The sequence below is a fragment of the Pleurodeles waltl genome, chromosome 8 (assembly GCF_031143425.1).
Source record: "Pleurodeles waltl isolate 20211129_DDA chromosome 8, aPleWal1.hap1.20221129, whole genome shotgun sequence".
In the NCBI taxonomy this organism is placed as follows: domain Eukaryota; kingdom Metazoa; phylum Chordata; class Amphibia; order Caudata; family Salamandridae; genus Pleurodeles; species Pleurodeles waltl.
The window spans coordinates 973,932,210-973,950,585 of record NC_090447.1 but is presented as its reverse complement, the minus strand read 5'-3'; the positions used below and the strand labels follow the sequence as shown (position 1 = coordinate 973,950,585).

Here is an 18,376-nt window from a genome sequence, read left to right as displayed (position 1 = left end):
TGGCTACTAGCCCCGAGGGTGGGTACACCCTCTTTGTGCCTCCTCCCAAGGGGAGGGGGTCACAATCCTAACCCTATTGGGGGAATCCTCCATCTGCAAGATGGAGGATTTCTAAAAGTTAGAGTCACTTCAGCTCAGGACACCTTAGGGGCTGTCCTGACTGGCCAGTGACTCCTCCTTGTTGCTTTCTTTGTTCCCTCCAGCCTTGCCGCCAAAAGTGGGGGCCGTGGCCGGAGGGGGCGGGCAACTCCACTAAGCTGGAGTGCCCTGCTGGGCTGTGACAAAGGGGTGAGCCTTTGAGGCTCACCGCCAGGTGTCACAGCTCCTGCCTGGGGGAGGTGTTAGCATCTCCACCCAGTGCAGGCTTTGTTACTGGCCTCAGAGTGACAAAGGCACTCTCCCCATGGGGCCAGCAACATGTCTCTGGTGTGGCAGGCTGCTGGAACTAGTCAGCCTACACAGACAGTCGGTTAAGTTTCAGGGGGCACCTCTAAGGTGCCCTCTGTGGTGTATTTTACAATAAAATGTACACTGGCATCAGTGTGCATTTATTGTGCTGAGAAGTTTGATACCAAACTTCCCAGTTTTCAGTGTAGCCATTATGGTGCTGTGGAGTTCGTGTTTGACAGACTCCCAGACCATATACTCTTATGGCTACCCTGCACTTACAATGTCTAAGGTTTTGTTTAGACACTGTAGGGGTACCATGCTCATGCACTGGTACCCTCGCCTATGGTATAGTGCACCCTGCCTTAGGGCAGGAAGGCCTGCTAGAGGGGTGTCTTACCTATACTGCATAGGCAGTGAGAGGCTGGCATGGCACCCTGAGGGGAGTGCCATGTCGACTTACTCGTTTTTGTCCTCACTAGCACACACAAGCTGGCAAGCAGTGTGTCTGTGCTGAGTGAGAGGTCTCCAGGGTGGCATAAGACATGCTGCAGCCCTTAGAGACCTTCCTTGGCATCAGGGCCCTTGGTACTAGAAGTACCAGTTACAAGGGACTTATCTGGGTGCCAGGGTCTGCCAATTGTGGATACAAAAGTACAGGTTAGGGAAAGAACACTGGTGCTGGGGCCTGGTTAGCAGGCCTCAGCACACTTTCAATTGTAAACATAGCATCAGCAAAGGCAAAAAGTCAGGGGGCAACCATGCCAAGGAGGCATTTCCTTACAACCATCCAAATAAGCAGTGCTAGATATGCGTTTGATGCCAGTTTCCAAAAAGAACACTGGATACTATTTTGAAACGGAAGGAAGTCCACGAAGTAATGGTACTCGCTTTGAACAAATACTCTACAAAAGGAAATTCCATCCCTAAAGATAAGGCACTGGTTTTGATGTCCTGAGGAGGCCAGAAGTTAAAAGGCTGAAACACGTCGACCACACTTTTGAGGAATGTCATTGAAATTTTGGAACAATTAAACATTTGAAATGAGATGGTATCTTGTATAAGTATTAGGAACAAAGAACCTTAAAAAAAGACGATACCAAATACCATTACCTTAAGCTAGAAGACGGTTTGCCCATAAAGGTTCAGCAGCTTATCGAAGAAAAGATTTCAGTGCTAAAAGAATTATTTTTTCTTAAATTTTTGAATATTGGTTTATGTTATATGTTTATTTATGTTATGTTTAAAATGTAGCTATGTATAGTGTTGTCAAATTCTACTTTTTTGATGAAACAAAGACAAAAAACTAATAAACATTTGGAAAAAATAAGACAATAATTGTCTCCAGTGATCAATGGACTTTTTCAGTGAGGATATATACTTTTTGATCCCTTCTGTATAATCTTAATGTTATATTGATATTTGGCCCAGATACAGCGAGGTTATAAGGGCCTACCCCCAAACGGCATGCGGTATTCACGGACCGCAATGCGAGGCTGGTGGAAGAGGACATCTTCTTACCCAAGGTGTCCAGCCCTTTGGATTCCCTTTCCGATCAAGCAGTAAAATGCACCAGCATTTACTTTGGAAGTGGAGGCTTGGACAACCAACCTCTACGGTGTGGGGCATCGGGGGAGGAAAGAGGTCCCTTGGGGCAGGGGCGGCAGGCAATCGTCCTGTTCACAGGAGCCCCTGTGCAGGGCATGACCAAGGCCCCAAGCAGGTTGACCAAGAGGGCTTCATTAAATGGAAGAAGCAGTTCTGAGGGGGTGACTCCTGGCTGAAACACCCCCGTCAAGACATTAGTGTTGACAGTCACCAAGGGCAGCAGAAGGACTTTGGCGCCCTGCTCACCCCCATATCAAATGTGACACCCTCCTCTGTAGCCACAGTAGGGGATGAGCCAAGCCAGTATCTGGGGATGTGTCCTGTCCACTAGCATCCTGCAGTTCCTCACACCAGTCCATATCAGGATCTAGGAGCTGGTATTTTTCAGGGTCCAGTGGCCCATCAGCCAATACTCCCCAAATCCTAGCCCACAGGAATGGGGCTCAGCCTCCGACCTGAAGGGAATGGCTCCAGTCGGCACCGGAAGATGCCCCTCCAGCTCCGTGTCAGCTGGGGATAAGAACCTCCAGTAGGGATAGGCGGGCCAAACAGGAGGGACCTCATAGAATTCTCAGAGTTAGGTGGGCGTTGTGCCAACTCCTGGAGACTCTGGGAGCCACAGAGACGGCCCAGGCTCACCCACAGAGCCAAGCCTCGAGTGACAATGCTCACCTTCTCTCATCAGAAGACTTCAACAGGAGGTGACGAAGATCTCTGCGACTTCTTGCTCTTCTTTTTGTGGGACTTCCTGAAGTGAGACAACTTCGACTGTGACAAAGAATGATGCCTCTGAGACCGATCCTGGGATCTTTCTTGACTGGGATCAAGACCGCTGCAGCGTCGAGTAGCAAGGAGCTTGAGGGATCACTCCCTCAAGGCCTTGGGGTGCATGGAGTGACAATCGACACAGGTCTTGGTGTTGCGGTTGCGCTCAAGGGACCAGAGACAGATGAGATGCAGGTCCGTCACAGACATTTGTCAGTGGCAGGCACTGCAGGGCTTGAATCGACCCTTCCTCGAGGACATCCCTGCCACACTAGGAGAAAAACTCTCAAAAATCTTCAACAAAAAGTCAGAAAAGATCAGTCAAGAAATGACTGGGAGGTGAAGGGGGGGCGGGTGAAGCGCTCTCTCTGGATCTGCACTGACTGATGCGGAAAGAAAAAAGCTGATGTCAGCATGCTGGGTGGCACCTTTATAGGTACCGTGCATGTCACTTCCAGTGTTGACGATGCTACACAGAGCTGAACGACACCATCTATTGGCACACAGCAGTACTGCTCATGAAAAATTCCTGATCCAGTCTGACTCCTGGGGATAATCAAAGGTAAAGAATCGGCAGATAGAAGTCTCACTCAGGTTATACAGCTATTCCAAAGGGAAAGGTAAAATCGCACAGAGTGCACTGGCAGTGATTTCTAAGGGCCAGATGTATCAAAGTTCTATTTTGCATTACTTAAATAGCCAATTTTAGGTAATCGCCATTTAGGTAATGCAAAATGGAATGTAACAAAATAGCAATTCCCCAATAGTGATTACGTAAAATTGGAAATCACTATTAGGGAATGAGACTCCATTCGTTCCTAAGGGCCTGAAGGCCCACATGTGCGAATGGTTTTGCATTTCCTAATTTGCAAATTCCTTTTATGAATTTGCATTTAGGAAATGCAAAGCCAAGGGTGCCGTGGGCATAAGGCCCCCATTCATGCACCCCTCCAAAACAACTGTGCACATGTAAAGAGCATATATGCCCTAGGGACATGTGTACGCCATATGGCACTTTAAAAAAATCATTTGTAATGCATTTTGTTTTAAATGCACATGGTTACCACGAATTTGGAGTGGTGGTAACTGCATTTCCTAAATTCCCAGTTCGCATTTAGGAAATGCCTCTTACATTTGCATAGGGAACTGCAAATAGGAATTCCCCATTTGTGATTTCCTATTTAGGGAATCGCAAATTTTGATTCCCTAACTGGAGTCGCAATTTTAGGTGAAAGGCTATTTTACATTCTCAAACAGTGAAATTTATCAAATGCAAAATCCTTTGATACATCTGGTCCTAAATAAGATGCTCTCTGCACGCTTCAACAGTCAATGTCTTTAGAAGTGTCTAAAAGCACGAGGAATCTAAAATGAGCCAGATCTCAGTATCAAAGGGTGAGCTGCTGCAAATTTAATAGACTTGCACAGAAATTTACAGACAGTAGATGAGAATTATTTGTTACTCTAGCATTATTCACCTTGTTAAAGTGAATTACTGAAACTGTATGGATTCTTCCACAGATCTGAGAATGGTAGGGTGTGCTTACATTACTGTTCTTGAGGCTCCGCAGTCCCAGAAGATGATGTTTGCTAAAGTCATGGATAAAAGGCAAGAGCAGTTCCACTGTGAAACAGCCATGCAGTGATAACTAAACCACTATCTCAAAAAGGAACCCAATCCGACCACCAGTCAGCTAAACATCTTTGAGAGTGATAGCTCATGTACATACCTGCACTACACCTGGGATTACATCAGAAAATGTATTTCAAAAACATGAGTGGACTTGTGAGGTTTTACTTTCCCTCAGAAAGGCAGCCATCCAGTTCCATTTAGGAAACGAAAAATACTTTGAAAATGGCCCAAACACAGTAAAAAAGGTAGGGACGTATGAGCTTGCAGTAAAACAGCTGATGTTGCAGAAAACTCAATAAAGTACCATAGCAGACGAAAGGGTGCCTGTTTGACCACCCAATGAGACCAAATAACGTTCAGAGAAAAGGAATTTTAATCAGGTCTTTCAGGGTCACCACCTGGAAAATCAACTGAGTGGACTCGTTAACACTTTAGGGTCAAAGCATAGATCTTCAGTGTAATAACAGCTGACATCAAGTCAACAGGGTAGTTCAAAGGAAGTCACAGCAAAGTGGAAAATCTAAAAAAATAAAAGTGGGTTTTTGTATTTTTGGGGTTATTTGTAAAAGCACATTCAGACTAGAGGAATCGAAGCGCTAAGCAGATGAGAAGGCTGAAGCGAAGCAGCCACCTATAATGCAAACAGCCAAGTGTTTATATGCTTTCGAAATGGCAGGAGGGACAATATCTCTAATTTTTGGAGGGAGTGAGTTCCAGAGCCTGACAGCTGCCACTGAGAAGGCTTTGTCTCCCCAATTAGCTTTTTAACTTCTTCCTGTCTGGGCAAGCCTAAGCCCAGCCGATCTTAAAGGAGTGTACCAATTAACGGCCGATTGTAGGTATCCTGATCCTTGAGAGTGGAGGGCCTTATGAGTCAGGCACAGTGCCTTAAAGGTAATGCGTTTTCTGATGGGAAGCCAATGCAGTTTCTTTAGACCTTCTGTAATGGAGGAGAATTTCGGCAGCCCAAGCACTAGTCGAGCGGCAGCATTCTGTATTAGCTGCAACTTGAGAAGGGATGACTGGTTTATATTTAAATAAAGGGCATTACAGCAGCCCAGTCTAGAGAGTATGAGGGTCAGCACCACTGTTGCTCTGAAGTCTGGAGGAATAAACAGCAGAACTTTTTTTTTTTTTTTTTAGAATTCTAATTATCTAAAGGCAAGTATTGGCAATTTTATTTATCTGTGAATTAAAAGTCAGATCTGAATTGCAGTAGACCCTGAGGTTCCTGGCTTTGGAAATAGGATTGGGAAGGGTACCACAGATGTCTGGCCACTACCTGTGATTCGAAATGGAGGTGTTTGCCCCAAAGATGATGACCTCTGTTTTATTCCCGTTCATCTTCAAATAATTGTGGTTCATCTAATTGCTGATTTCCTTTGTGCAGGATTTAAATCTGTCTGCTGTAATCTGTATAGTCATGAATATTAACAATAATTTGGGCGTCATCACCTGGAAGTTAAAAGATCGGATGATTTTAGCCAGAGGAGTCATGTACAAATTAAAGAGGGTGGGGCTAAGTGACGAACCCTGAGGGACTGTACAGGGAAGCTGAAAGGGGGCTGAGCTGCAGTCCCCACAGCTAGCTGTCATTGTCCTGTTTTGGAGAAAAGTCTCCAGGATACTCCTAGCCGGACCCCTCAGTCCTGCCTGATGTAGGCAGTGTAGCAAAATTTGGGGCGAGTTAACATTATAGTTAGATGAATACATCAGTGATAACGTTAACAAAACAGAAATTCACAAGTTATAGTTAGCAATGTCAACTGTAACTTGAGCCCCAGCCATGCACAGATTATGAGCTCACAAATTACATCACTGTAGGAAGCTGGCCTGGTGTTTGGATATCTATGGTTCTTACACATTATATCAGGTCCAGGTATCCCTCTTAGTCAAGTGTAGGCAGTGTTTAGAAGCCGTGCTCTCTAGAGGTAGCTGTGGAAGAGCAGTCAAGGCTCATCTAGGAGACATGCAAAGCTCATGTAATATCATTGTAGTCACACAGCACTTACACATATGAAAGAAAAACACGAAATTGTACAAAAATAAAGGTACTTTATTTTTTGAACTAATCACGACAAAATAGTAGAAAAGTAACCCACCCTTAGGAGTAAGTAATACACTCAATATATACACTAGAGATCAGAAATAGGCATAGAAAAGAGTATAAAACATTGCAAACAGTAAAAACCAACTGTGACCCTAGGGGGAGCACAAACCCTATACTAAAAAAAAAAAAAAAATTGCGAACAAGGTACCCCCCACCATGGCAAGTAAAATGTGTAGAGGGGACCTGGGAGTACTAAAAAACCACAGACGTAAGAAACACAGTACTCCCCAGCGGCCAGGAATGCAAGAGTAAAACACTGGATTCTCCCCAAACCACCCAAAAGGAGGAAAAGAAGACGCCCAGAGAAGACTGCAAGAAAACCAGTGGTGGATTCCTGAGGAAAGAAGACCTGTGGAGAGAGGGGACCAAGTCCACGAGTCACAGTGGAGTCGAGGAGGAATAGGAGGTACTACTACCCAGCTGTGGATGCAGGAGTTGGTCGTTGGTTATAAAGAACAAGCCAGCACTGCAGCCCTGGAGTCGGAGAAGAGTTCCCGATGGAAGCAGATGTCCCATGCCAGAAGGAAGATTGTAGACAGCTGTTGGTGCAGGATTTCCACCAACAAGCCTTGGCAAAAGCAAACACGCAGTTAGTGAGAATAGGTGCTGCCAGGGACCAGCAAGGCCCAGGAGGACACAACCCAGGAGGGGGAGTCACACGGGACCCACAGCATCGCAAAGAGTCCACAGGAGCAGAGGCAGCACCCATAGGAGTCCCACAGGACGGGGACACAGGAGGCGCAGAAGAAGCCCACGCAGCATTACAAAAGAGGATCCCACGCTGCAGGAGAAGCACGCAGGAGGCTGTGCCTTGCAGGATGGAGTGCTAAGGGCTGGAGCTACACTTAACCTGAAGATCCCTTGGAGGAGATGCAAACAAGCCTTAGCAGCGGCACAAGACGTGGTGCACTGGGGTACTGTCCTGCGTGGGAAGGCCAGGGCTTACCTTCACCAAAGCTGGACAGCTGGCAGAGAGAACCATGAGGACTACTCCGGACCACCACCCATGATACAGGATCAACGCAGCTCAGCAGGAGAGGGGACCCACGCAGCCAGTCGTCGCTTGTTGTAGGTGCCTGCGGGTGAAGGGGAGTGACTCCATTCCAAGGAGATTCCTCCTCCTTGTGCAGGCTGTATAGTTGCAGTCTTCTGAGGATGCACGGCGAGGGAAATGTTGCAAAGCTGGCAGGAGCCCTAGAAACAATGTTGCTTTCTTCTTAGAAGCAGCTTGGCAGGTCCTGGATGTTCCAGCGGCAGTCCTGGTGGCCAGAAGTCTAAGCAGAGGTTGCAGAAGAGTGCTTCTGGAATCTTACAAGCCGAATCTGAGGACCCACTCAAGAGAGAGACCCTAAATAGCCCTGAACGGGGGGACTGGTCACCTAACCAGGTAAGCACCTATCAAGAGGGGGCTCTGATATCACCTGCCTGGCCACTCACATGCTCCCAGAGTTCCCTGCCAACCTTGGAAACAAGATGGCAGAACCCAGGGACCTTCTGGAGGAGCTCTGGGTACCACCCTGGAGGAGCTCTTGGGTCGTGATGGACAGGGGAGTGGTCACTACCCTATAATTGTCCAGTTTTGCGCCAGAGCAGTGACTGTGGGTCCCTGAACCAGTGTGGACTGATTTATGCATGGAGGGCACCAAATGTGCCCTTCAAAGCAAACCAGTGGATTGGGGAGGCTACCCCTCCCAAACCAATCACACCTATTTCCAAAGAGAGAGGGTGTTACCTCCCTCTCCCTAAAGAAATCCTTTGTTCTACCTTCCTAAGCTTGATCAGATCAAGCAGGAGGGCAGAAACCTCTCTGGGGGGGGGGGGGGGGGGGGGCAACTGCTTGGCTGCCCGGAAAACCCTGTAAGACAGGTGGCAGCAATACTGGGGGTCCTCTAAGGAGCCCCAAGAGTGCATGGAATCATACTTCCAATACTTGCAACCGTAGTGGGGTGTGATTCCGACATGTTTGATACCAAACATGCCCAGGTTCAAAGTTACCATTATGTAGCTGGACATAGGTAGTGACTTATGTCCAGGACACAAGTAAAATGACGTCCCCGTACTCACAAAGTCCAGTAAAAGGGATCTGGTGTTTGTGGGGGCACCTCTGCTATTGCAGGGGTGCCCTCACACACCGGTACCTGCACCCTGCCCTCTAGGTTGAGAAGGCCTACCATAGGGGTGACTTACAGTCATCTGGTGTAGTGACCTGTAGTGAAAACAGGTGCATGCACCCATTTCACACAGGCTGAAATGGCAGGCCTGCAGAACCCTTTGCATGGGCTCCCTCTGGGTGGCAGAATAACTGCTGCAGCCCATAGGGGTCCCCTGACGCCCCAATGCCCTAGGTACCATATACTAGGGACTTACCTGGGGGTCCAGTATGCCAATTGTGGGAAGGAAAAGTACAATTTAGAGGAGAGAGCAAAGCTACTGGGGTGCTGGTTAGCAGGAACCCAGTAAATACAGTCAAACATACTGACAAAAGGACGAAAATGGGGTAACCATGCCAAGAAAGAGGGCACTTTCCTACAATCACTGATGACATCATCCAAGTTTTTTTTGTACACACTGCTCTATAAACAGGTATGGCATGAGAGCTCTGAAACGTCTGCAAGGGTCTGTGAATTCCCTGATGCAGCCATTTACCATGGCAGAAGAATATTGTTTTTTTTACAGGTGAATCAACACCCCAAGAGAGAACCCCCAGGAGGAAGAGGAGAAAACAATGGAGGAAGAAGACGCAACGAAAGGGAACAGGTAAAGAAGTGAAAAGTGCCGCAAGGGAGGAATACACAGCAGAACAAGTGGGGCAAATAATGGTTGAGGAATGTTTAACTGTTGTCAATGTATCCACACAGAAGCCCACCACAGGGGAGAGATCCCTTTTGGAGTTGGGATTGTCCTTTTGTCCCACTGCAAATTTTGCCAATGCAAAGATCAGATTTGATTTGTTTCTTTTCATTAGAAAACTGAAATTACTTAAGGTTTACAAACAACATGAGAAACCCAGAGCTGTATTGAGGGGGGTGGAGGAGTTTGAAATGGATACATCTGCTAATGTTTTGAGCATTTGGCAAAGTGAAGGTTTGTCCATAATGAAGGAACTTGAAACTGGTTGACAAGGATTGACAATCTGAGAGAGAACGGTTGTGCAGTATGGGCTTGCAACTGGATAGAGTGGCCAAGAATTAATTTTGCCCCCAGGGGAGCTACCCTCGCCTAAGTGGTCCCTCCCCACATATAAAGAAAATAAAAAACATCCCTGGTGTCTAGGGGTTTCGGATACCTTGGAGTAACTTGCTTTCAATGTCAGGGCATGTTAAACAGAAAAAGAACTGGGGAGGCTTATTAATGAGAAACGTTTTGACCTACCAAAAAGGTTTTCTTTGCCATTAGCAGTTGGTACTGCAGTCCACTAGTGACATTTAACTTGGTAGCCCTGGGTACCTCTTGTGCCATAGACTAGGGACTTACAGGCACATTAAGTAAGCCAATGTGGTGTAAGCCAATTGTACATACACTTTGGTGGTCAAAGCACATGCATTAGGATGAGGACAGCAGGGCCCATGGCACTACAGAATTGAAACAAGCAGCATCAGTTGAAAAACTTCAGAGCGGAGTGGTCATGCAAATAGTTGTCTTTACCTACACTAATCTTCGTAAAGGGCCAATTCATCTGTTCCGATGCTTGGCAGCCTTCTGAATTTGGAGACTCCCCCAATCCCTGTGAAGTCAGCTAGGAATCTCAGAGCAAAATTGGACACTGATCTTTCATTTGGCCCTCAGATTTCCACAGCCTTAGCTTACAGCTTCATACTCCTACATGCCCTCAGAAAGTTGCTGAACGTACTTCCTCAGGTTTCACACAAAGAAGTGGTGCATGCATGCACTACTTCATGATTGAGCAAAGCCAATTTGTTCAAAACGAGGGTTCCTCCAAAACACATTAAAAAAAGTCATCTGGCTCAAAATGCAGCAGCCTGCCTCATTCTGAACATTACATGTCACAAACCTATCTCCGCTCATATACGGAGGTTCCATTGGCTCCCTGTGCATAAAAGGGGTGAAATTCAAAATGCTTGTTAGCACTTACTCAGTTAGGAGGAGGCTGGGTCCTGCTTTTCTTCATGAGCTGGCTCAATGTTATGACCCCCTCAAGTTAGCTGTGTTCCTCTTCGGGTAGCTTGATCACTGCATCTTGCCAGAGCTGACAGGGATGCACATCCTTTTTTGTTTAAGATTCCAAACTTTGAAACCAGTTACCTTTTGCACGGAGTTGCACGCAAACAGTGTTCCATTTCTGCGAATGGCTAAAGACATGGTTGTTTGATTCCAGTTAATGACCTAGATCATGTCTCTCAGTCTTTGGAAAGTCATTTGTCCATCTCCAGGATGCCCAGATGCAGGCAGTTGTTAGCGAGTTACAATTATTTTTCATTCATTATATAGGTAATCTGTGTAAGGATCTTTTGAAATATTACAATGTCCAGATTTGCACATTCCTTGAACAGAACCTGAAGCTGAAAAGGATTAGCCTGTACAAGACAGCCTGAAACTCTTCACCTCCCATGAAAGCACTGTAGTTGCAGTAAACCAAACTTAGAGAAGAGCTGCAGAAACACTAGCTAGTACAATCAGAATCTGAGGAAGGGAGGTGCCTACAGGAGATATCTCTGTAGGGTTGGGAGGAACAGGTAAAAGTATTGAACAGACTATACAAAATAACCTGTGAGGAGCTTCTATTTAAAGACACCATATTATACGGGAGGATCCCCAGCTTTACAGGGGGATATTCAAAAAGCATCTGAATCTAGAATCCAACACTGGCAGAAGTACTGACTAAAGTCATATGCTTGCTGAAGGCATCTGACTCAAAGTGAAGGTATCAAATGATATAGGAAACTGATTATCTGCAAATGAATGCCTCCATCCTCTGATTCGTTTGTGATTATCCCACAGACACCTCTTTATGAAAACCACTGGAATAAGAAAGCCTACACTTCTTGGCACTTTTTTGTTTTTTAGGAACTAGGTGCGTCGTGCTGGTGGTCCATAAAGCAAAGATATGTTTAATTAATCAATCACATCATGATCAGTCAGTCATGCATGGAATCAGAAATCTGATCTGTTGAAAATATACATGCTAATTGTCAAATTAATGTAGCTGAGAAAAGTTCACACCAACTCTGCATTACCTCTTCCCAGGGGAATCAACAATTTATCATTGGATCAGTTGCTGCATTATTATTACACAGTCCTATAGATACTGTACATCAGTGGTTCCCAACTTGTGGTTTGGGCACCCTGGGGGTAAGTGAAGCCTCCTCAGGGGGTCCGTGACTGCTTAGAATATTAAATAATAACAGTTTAACAAAGTGTCTATAAATAAAGTGGCTAAATGTACAGTTGAAATTTTAAAACACACTGTAAATGTCAAGGAATATGAAATTAGAGGCTAATTAAAATTAGTTTCCTCAGATTGATTTGTGGGAGCAGTGCAGGTGCATCAAACATACTTTAGTATGGACAATGTTTGGCTTCTGCTTAATTTAGAAAAGCTCAAACCTTCCTATTAAAATTACATTTTTTATTTTTTTATTTCTATTTGCAAATTAAATAAAATGTGGTAACATTTCTGTATGTGTTTGAATGCTTGTTTCTGTTTTTTGTGTGTACTGTTTTGCACTTCACATCATGGACAGCGTTTAAGCTGGGGTTCCTGGATTCCAGTAATGACTCAGTGGGGGTCCCCAGATTCCAATAACGACTCTGTGGGGGTCCCCAGGTTCCAGTAATGATAAAGTGGGGGTCCATGGAGATGCCAAAGTGTTGGGAACCACAGCTGTACCTTATTTATTCCTTGCACATAACACAAACAGAACCATAGTTCCTCCTAGAGCGTGCCCGAATTGAAAATAGGTATCATGGCCTTCTGAAAAACGCCTCAATCTGGCTTAGAGAGGTATATACCTGTTAAAGAGTAAGTTCACCTCTTTAACAGGTATTTCTGCTGACACAGACAAGATACAAATAGGAGCATGAAAGCTCCTCTTGTACTTGTCAAGAAGGATAAATCTTAAGGCATGGACCAGCGCTGCGTAATGTATTTTCTTTCTGTTGACAGGTTCCTACAAGGAGAATGGATTTGGAAAGGCTCTTCTACTTTCGGAGAGGCATGAATTTGGCCTCTTGTTCCCAAGCCTTATTCAGGTGCATCAAAGAAAAGGCACCAAAGGCAGTCCTCTAATTAGAGTGAGATGCAACAACAAAGCAGAAGCCCTGAATTAGAGTGGATTTTGGTGGCAATACATGAAAGAGCATTGGATTAGCAGTCAAAAATCACAAAATACAGTATAAAAAAAACGAAGCTGTCCAAATTCTACATTTGTGGAGGCACAGGAAATACAGTAACTGACTGCCACCAGTCCCTTTTAATTAAACCATGTAATTTCAAGCTAAATAATGGGATTCACGCCAGACACTATACAGTGCCATACAATGCTGTCCCTAGACAATGGTAGAAAAAATTCAAAGATCCAGTTTGGCGACTGGAATGTTTAAGGAATTTTCAGAACGGAGATTCATTTAAAATTACTGAATTAAGTCAAGACTCTCACACAACCAAATGATTACTCAAGGTTTCTCAAACGTGGTAATTGGGCAGAAATTCAAATTTTTGATTTGCAGAACTTGGAAACATTCTAAAACTTACTTCAAGCTGCAGCTCTGTGTACTTCCTCCTCAGTTCAGTAACGTCTTCTCCAGCCTGAACCTTTTTATACAAATCCAGCTCTGTATCTAGTAATTCCTTCTGAGTCTAAGAAATAAGCAATGATTGATTAAGGTGATATGTATTGCAAAATGTCAAATATACATAAGCTAAGTAACCAATTAAAAAGTGTAAGTTTTTACTTCATTTTCTCTCTCCATAAATTCACATTTTAAACATTGGCCTTAAATAAGACGTTCAAACACTTATCTGATCAAAGTTAAACTGGTCATTTCCTGGGGCAATGACAAATTCACATAATTCAAAATAAATAATAAAAATTATATATATATATATATTAAACTCCAACAGATCCACAGAAAGGGGCGCGCTCAGCTCGTCGGTGCAGGCATCAGGGAAGGACCAATTCCCATAAATCATTTTACCAGTTTAACATTTAAGTTAAAGATGCCGCACTCACAGGATTGTAATGAATCCACTTTTATTACAGACAACGAAACATCCCACCACCTAACACCTACGCGTTTTGACCTTCACGGTCTTGATCACGGTAAATGATCAAGACCGTGAAGGTCGAAACGCGTAGGTGTTAGGTGGTGGGATGTTTCGTTGTCTGTAATAAAAGTGGATTCATTACAATCCTGTGAGTGCGGCATCTTTAACTTAAATGTTAAACTGGTAAAATAATATATATATATATATATATATATATATATATATATATATATATATATATATATATATATATGTGTATATCCAAGAAGAAACACAAACAAAAGATTGGTTGGGCAGGAACTGAGAAAAACAAAACAATCCGTAAAGTCACAGAACCTAGGAAAATGGCAATTTTGGCTAATCATACAGAATACGTTTAAAGTGTCATGTGTAGTGCAGAGTAAAACTATGTAAACCCAACCCTAGATTTTTTCCATAAAAATTCTAATGGTACATGCCAAAATGTCTCCTTCGCTCAGTTGTCAGTAAGAAAGTTACAGTATCCAAAGTGACTCAAACTAGATGGGTGAACAGACCTGTCTCCTATGCTACAGTTACAATATGGAATCCAATGTCCTTCCACATTAAAAACCTTCAAAGATCATTAAGTCTTTTCAGAAAGCCTAAAAACTTGGCTATTTACCCTGCAGCTCCCCTTTCACTTTGGTTAGAGACTTGTTCCTGTCACTCATTCTTAGGGATTGGTGGTCTACAGCGCTAAGATGTGTTATGGTATATCAGCAGAAAATGTTACTTAACTTGTAAGCATTTGTTCATGGCATGTAGTGCTGTAGATTCACATGCTGTGCATACTCCTGCAATCTGGTCTTGTGACTGGATGTGGGCAAACTTTTTTTTTTTTTTTTACAATATATATATAATTTTTTTAAAGAAGTCTTTCAAGTCATGAGGTACAATGACTCCTCCACTTGCTGGTAATGTGAATGCTCATCGACTCCACTGTTGGATTGTTTCCCAGCACAGCAAGTGAGGAAGCAATGTGAAGTGAAGCCATACACAGATATACGTCCATGCAAAAGAGGGTGAAGAGATAGTAAAATAGTAAAAGGCACTACAACATCAATAGGTGTCTGGGAAGGATGGCGGGTGGGTGTGAATCTACAGCACTACATGCCATGAACAGATGCTTACAAACTAAGAAACATTTTCCAGTAGAGGCATGTGTGGCTATAGATACACATGCTGTGCACATACTGTGAAGAAATCCTCCCAAAAGCGGTGGCTAGCCTGTGGGTGTTGAAGGAGACAAAAAATATATGGTGTACTGCCTGGCCAACATTGGGTTGTTGGCTGGCTATGACAAACACAGTAATGTTTTGTAAAAGTGTGTGGTGTAGACCATGTAGCTCTTTTCCATATATCAGCTTCTGAACTGTTCCACAGAAAACCACAGACGGTCCAACACCCACCCACCCTGGAAAGCAAGGGGGCTGCAGTATATTCATATATCTGGATACATCTCACAATCTATCTGGCAGTGCCTAATTTTGACAGAGCCATCCCTTTATGGAGTTTGGAGGTTTGGAGAGAGCAACTAAGTGCTGTTGTGTGTTCCTGAGTGGTTTATGTAATGTAATTAAAAATGTAATGTGATAAAAGATTTATAAAGTGCACGGTTACTCAAGAGAGTTTCTCAGTGCTACACGATAAGTCAAGGTAAACAGACTAAACAGATTTCTGTAGGACGCTGGCCTGCTGTTTGGTGATCACCTATGGTGTTATCACCTTATATCAGGTCCAAGTATCCCCTATTAGTGAAGTGTAGGCAGTGTTTAGGAAGCCAGGGCTCTCTAGCGGTAGCTGTGGATGAGCAACCAAGACTTATCTAGGAGACATGCAAAGCGTATGCAAAACCACTAGTCACACAGCACTTAAACACATGAAAGAACCACACAGTGTTACAAAAAAAAAAAAAAAAAAAAAGGGACTTTATTATAGTAACACAAATACTAAAATACTATATAGGCAATATCCCAACTGGAGGCAAGTAAACACACTATATACACATTAGAAATCAGTAAATAGCAAAGAAAGCAGTAGACACTGGTAAAAGCAATAGCAAATAGTGAGGACCCTAGGGGAAGGCCAAACCATACATTATAAAAATGGAATGTGAAAGGCAGTCCCCCACCCAAGAAGTGGAATCAGTAGAAGGGAGCTGGAGAAACTAGGAACCCCAAGAGGTGAGTACCTGAGTAACCCCCAGCGACAAGGAGAGCGGAGGGAAGTACCTGGTTTCCCCCCAAAACTAACAGGACGACTTTGGAAAATGATTGTGCAAGACCCTGTCGAACCCAAAAGGTGGATCCTCACAGAAGAGGACCTGCAACGGAGGGAACCAAGTCCAGTTCTGGCTGGAGTGTCTCTTAAGCAGGCTGGGAAGTAAACACCTCCGAGGTTGTGGATTTGTAACCATCTCTGAATGTGGGGTGACTAAAAGTGCCCCTTTGTGAGGGGGACCGAAGAGCAACCGTGGCTTTTGCAGTGTGAGTATCTTTTTTTTCAGTTTCTCAAGGATGAAGTCCACTCAAGGGCCAAAAAGGTGCTCCTTCTCGAAGGGCATATTGAGCACCCCCTGCTGCACCTCTGGTTTGAACCCAGAGCATCAAAGCCATGCATGTCTCCTTATCAACACACTACTGTTAATATAGTGTGTATCTGTGTCTGCAGCATCTAGGGCACAGCGGATAGAATTATTTGTGATTGTTGGCCCCTTCGCAACAATCTGCTATCCTCTTTTTCAGTGCTCATCTTGGAGAAATAGGAGGAGCTCCTCCATCTCATCCCATTGAGCTCGGTCATATCTCGCTAGAAAAGGCCTGCAAATTGGCAGCACACTAAGGATTGGCTGCCTGGGAACCCACCCTTTTGCCGGCAGAATCCAGCTTTTTGCTCTCCTTATCTGTGGAAGGAGAGTCCCCTGTGGGCTGACTATTGGACCTTTTTGTGCAGTGGTGGCCACTATAGAGTCTGGAGGGACCCAGGACCTGATATATAGCGGGTCAATGGGAGCAGGCATATTTCTTATCTCCTCTATGGGTGATAACCCTAGAGTGGACAGGTTCTTTAATAATGTTATCTGTGTGATGCAGCATGCCAGAGAGCATGGAGAGAAACTGTAGATCCCTGTGTGTGATTGTAAGGCTATCAAAGCAGAAGTCCTGTTCGACTGGGTCCCTATGCAGCTCAACATTACGGAAGGTGGCTGCGTGAGCTACTACCTGTTGATAGGATGTTCTATCATCAGGTGGGGAACATTGTGCAGGGAACAAATCAGGGTCGTTGGTCAACATGGGACCAGGGTCATACGGGATCTGGGTGTTATGTCCCACCCAACTCTTCCCCTGTGAATACAGGGGATCCCTGTGGTGTAGTCTCCTGCTGTAGGTGAGGGAGGTGAATGAGGAGGGGTGGGAGCTGGAAGAGAAGTAGGTGGTGAAGGTGTAGAAGGTGGAGGAGGATGTGGTGGGGAAGGCTTGATAGGTGTAGGGGAAGGCTTGGTAGGTGTAGAGGAAGCCTGGTCATTAGTAACCTTCTTTGGGGCTGGAAAAGTGTCCAAAGCCTCTTGGAAGGATCATTTCCTCTTGCAAAGTACAGGGTGGCAAAGCCATAATGCGCCCTGTACCCTCCTGGATATGAAGGTGGCGCTGTTGAGCACCCATGGTATCCAAAAGGTGAAGGCGTAGCTGAAGACTGGGTAGAGTCCTTTTGGTCCGAAGATCTTGTCTCTGTGCTTTTCGGCACCAAAGCTTTTTTGTCAGTGCACTTTGCTCTGCACCAAGGTGATAGCTGTTCGGGTTGGTACCGAAGTACGCAGAGCCAAAGTTCAGACTGAAGTTTTTCGGACAAAGGTGCCTTAAGTTGAAGCTGAAGATGATGTTTTGGTCTTGGCTACTTTCGGGGCCAAGCCGGAGGGCGGGGCAGTCAAACCTGTTTATTGGGACTGACCATGACCTGGCGGGAGTGGCGGTCCGGTGACCTCTAGAAAGGGGCTCTTTAACAGTCTTACAGTGGGCAGGAGGGGCCACAGTACTCACGGGTTGTGCAGATGTTACCTTGTGGCTTTTAATGTCTAACTGGACGTTGGGAGTCCTGGATAGAGAAGGCCTCCCCCTTTTCTGGCTCTTCCTGGACATGTTCCTCTCTGAAGATGTCTGGGGTGTCGTCCGGACTCTTGTGGTTGATCTCAAACTGACCAGCTCTTCGGTCTGAAGGGTCTTCTTTGACCGGAAGGATTTACAGGCATCACAGGTAGCTTCTTGGTGATCGGGGGAGAGGAGCAGGTTACACACTAGATGGTGGTCAGTGTGGGGAATTTCGAGTGGCACAGAGGACAGAAACGAAATGGCATCCATTCCATCAGCTCAGCATACTCTTCGGTGCTTCATGGTGAGGTAGGACCAAAACGGGTGAGGTCGCCCCCGAAGGGAGTGTAGTCAGTGCCCGGACCGACAAGAGCAGATGAACAAGAAGATGGGAATAAGCGACTGAGAAACAATATAGTTGATACAGAGAAGACTAAAGGAAAGATTTTTGGAGTTCGTTGAAAGACGGAGTGACGAAAGACCCGTCCGAATCCGATGGTGGAGAGAAAACAATCTAACAGAGTGGATGCATATGCGCAGAA

At 45.0% G+C, this 18,376-nt stretch overlaps 1 protein-coding gene across 3 annotated transcripts in view; it reads right to left on the bottom strand.

Moving 5' to 3' along the window:
* The window catches only part of LOC138250391 (RNA-binding protein 26-like), a 623,852-nt gene that overhangs the window by 143,407 nt on the left and 462,069 nt on the right, over window positions 1-18,376 (bottom strand). For all 3 annotated transcript variants that reach the window (XM_069205212.1, XM_069205213.1, XM_069205214.1), the window contains one exon: window positions 13,216-13,320. In XM_069205212.1, coding sequence (XP_069061313.1) covers window positions 13,216-13,320 — 105 coding nt within the window. The remainder of the gene's footprint in view (window positions 1-13,215; window positions 13,321-18,376) is intronic.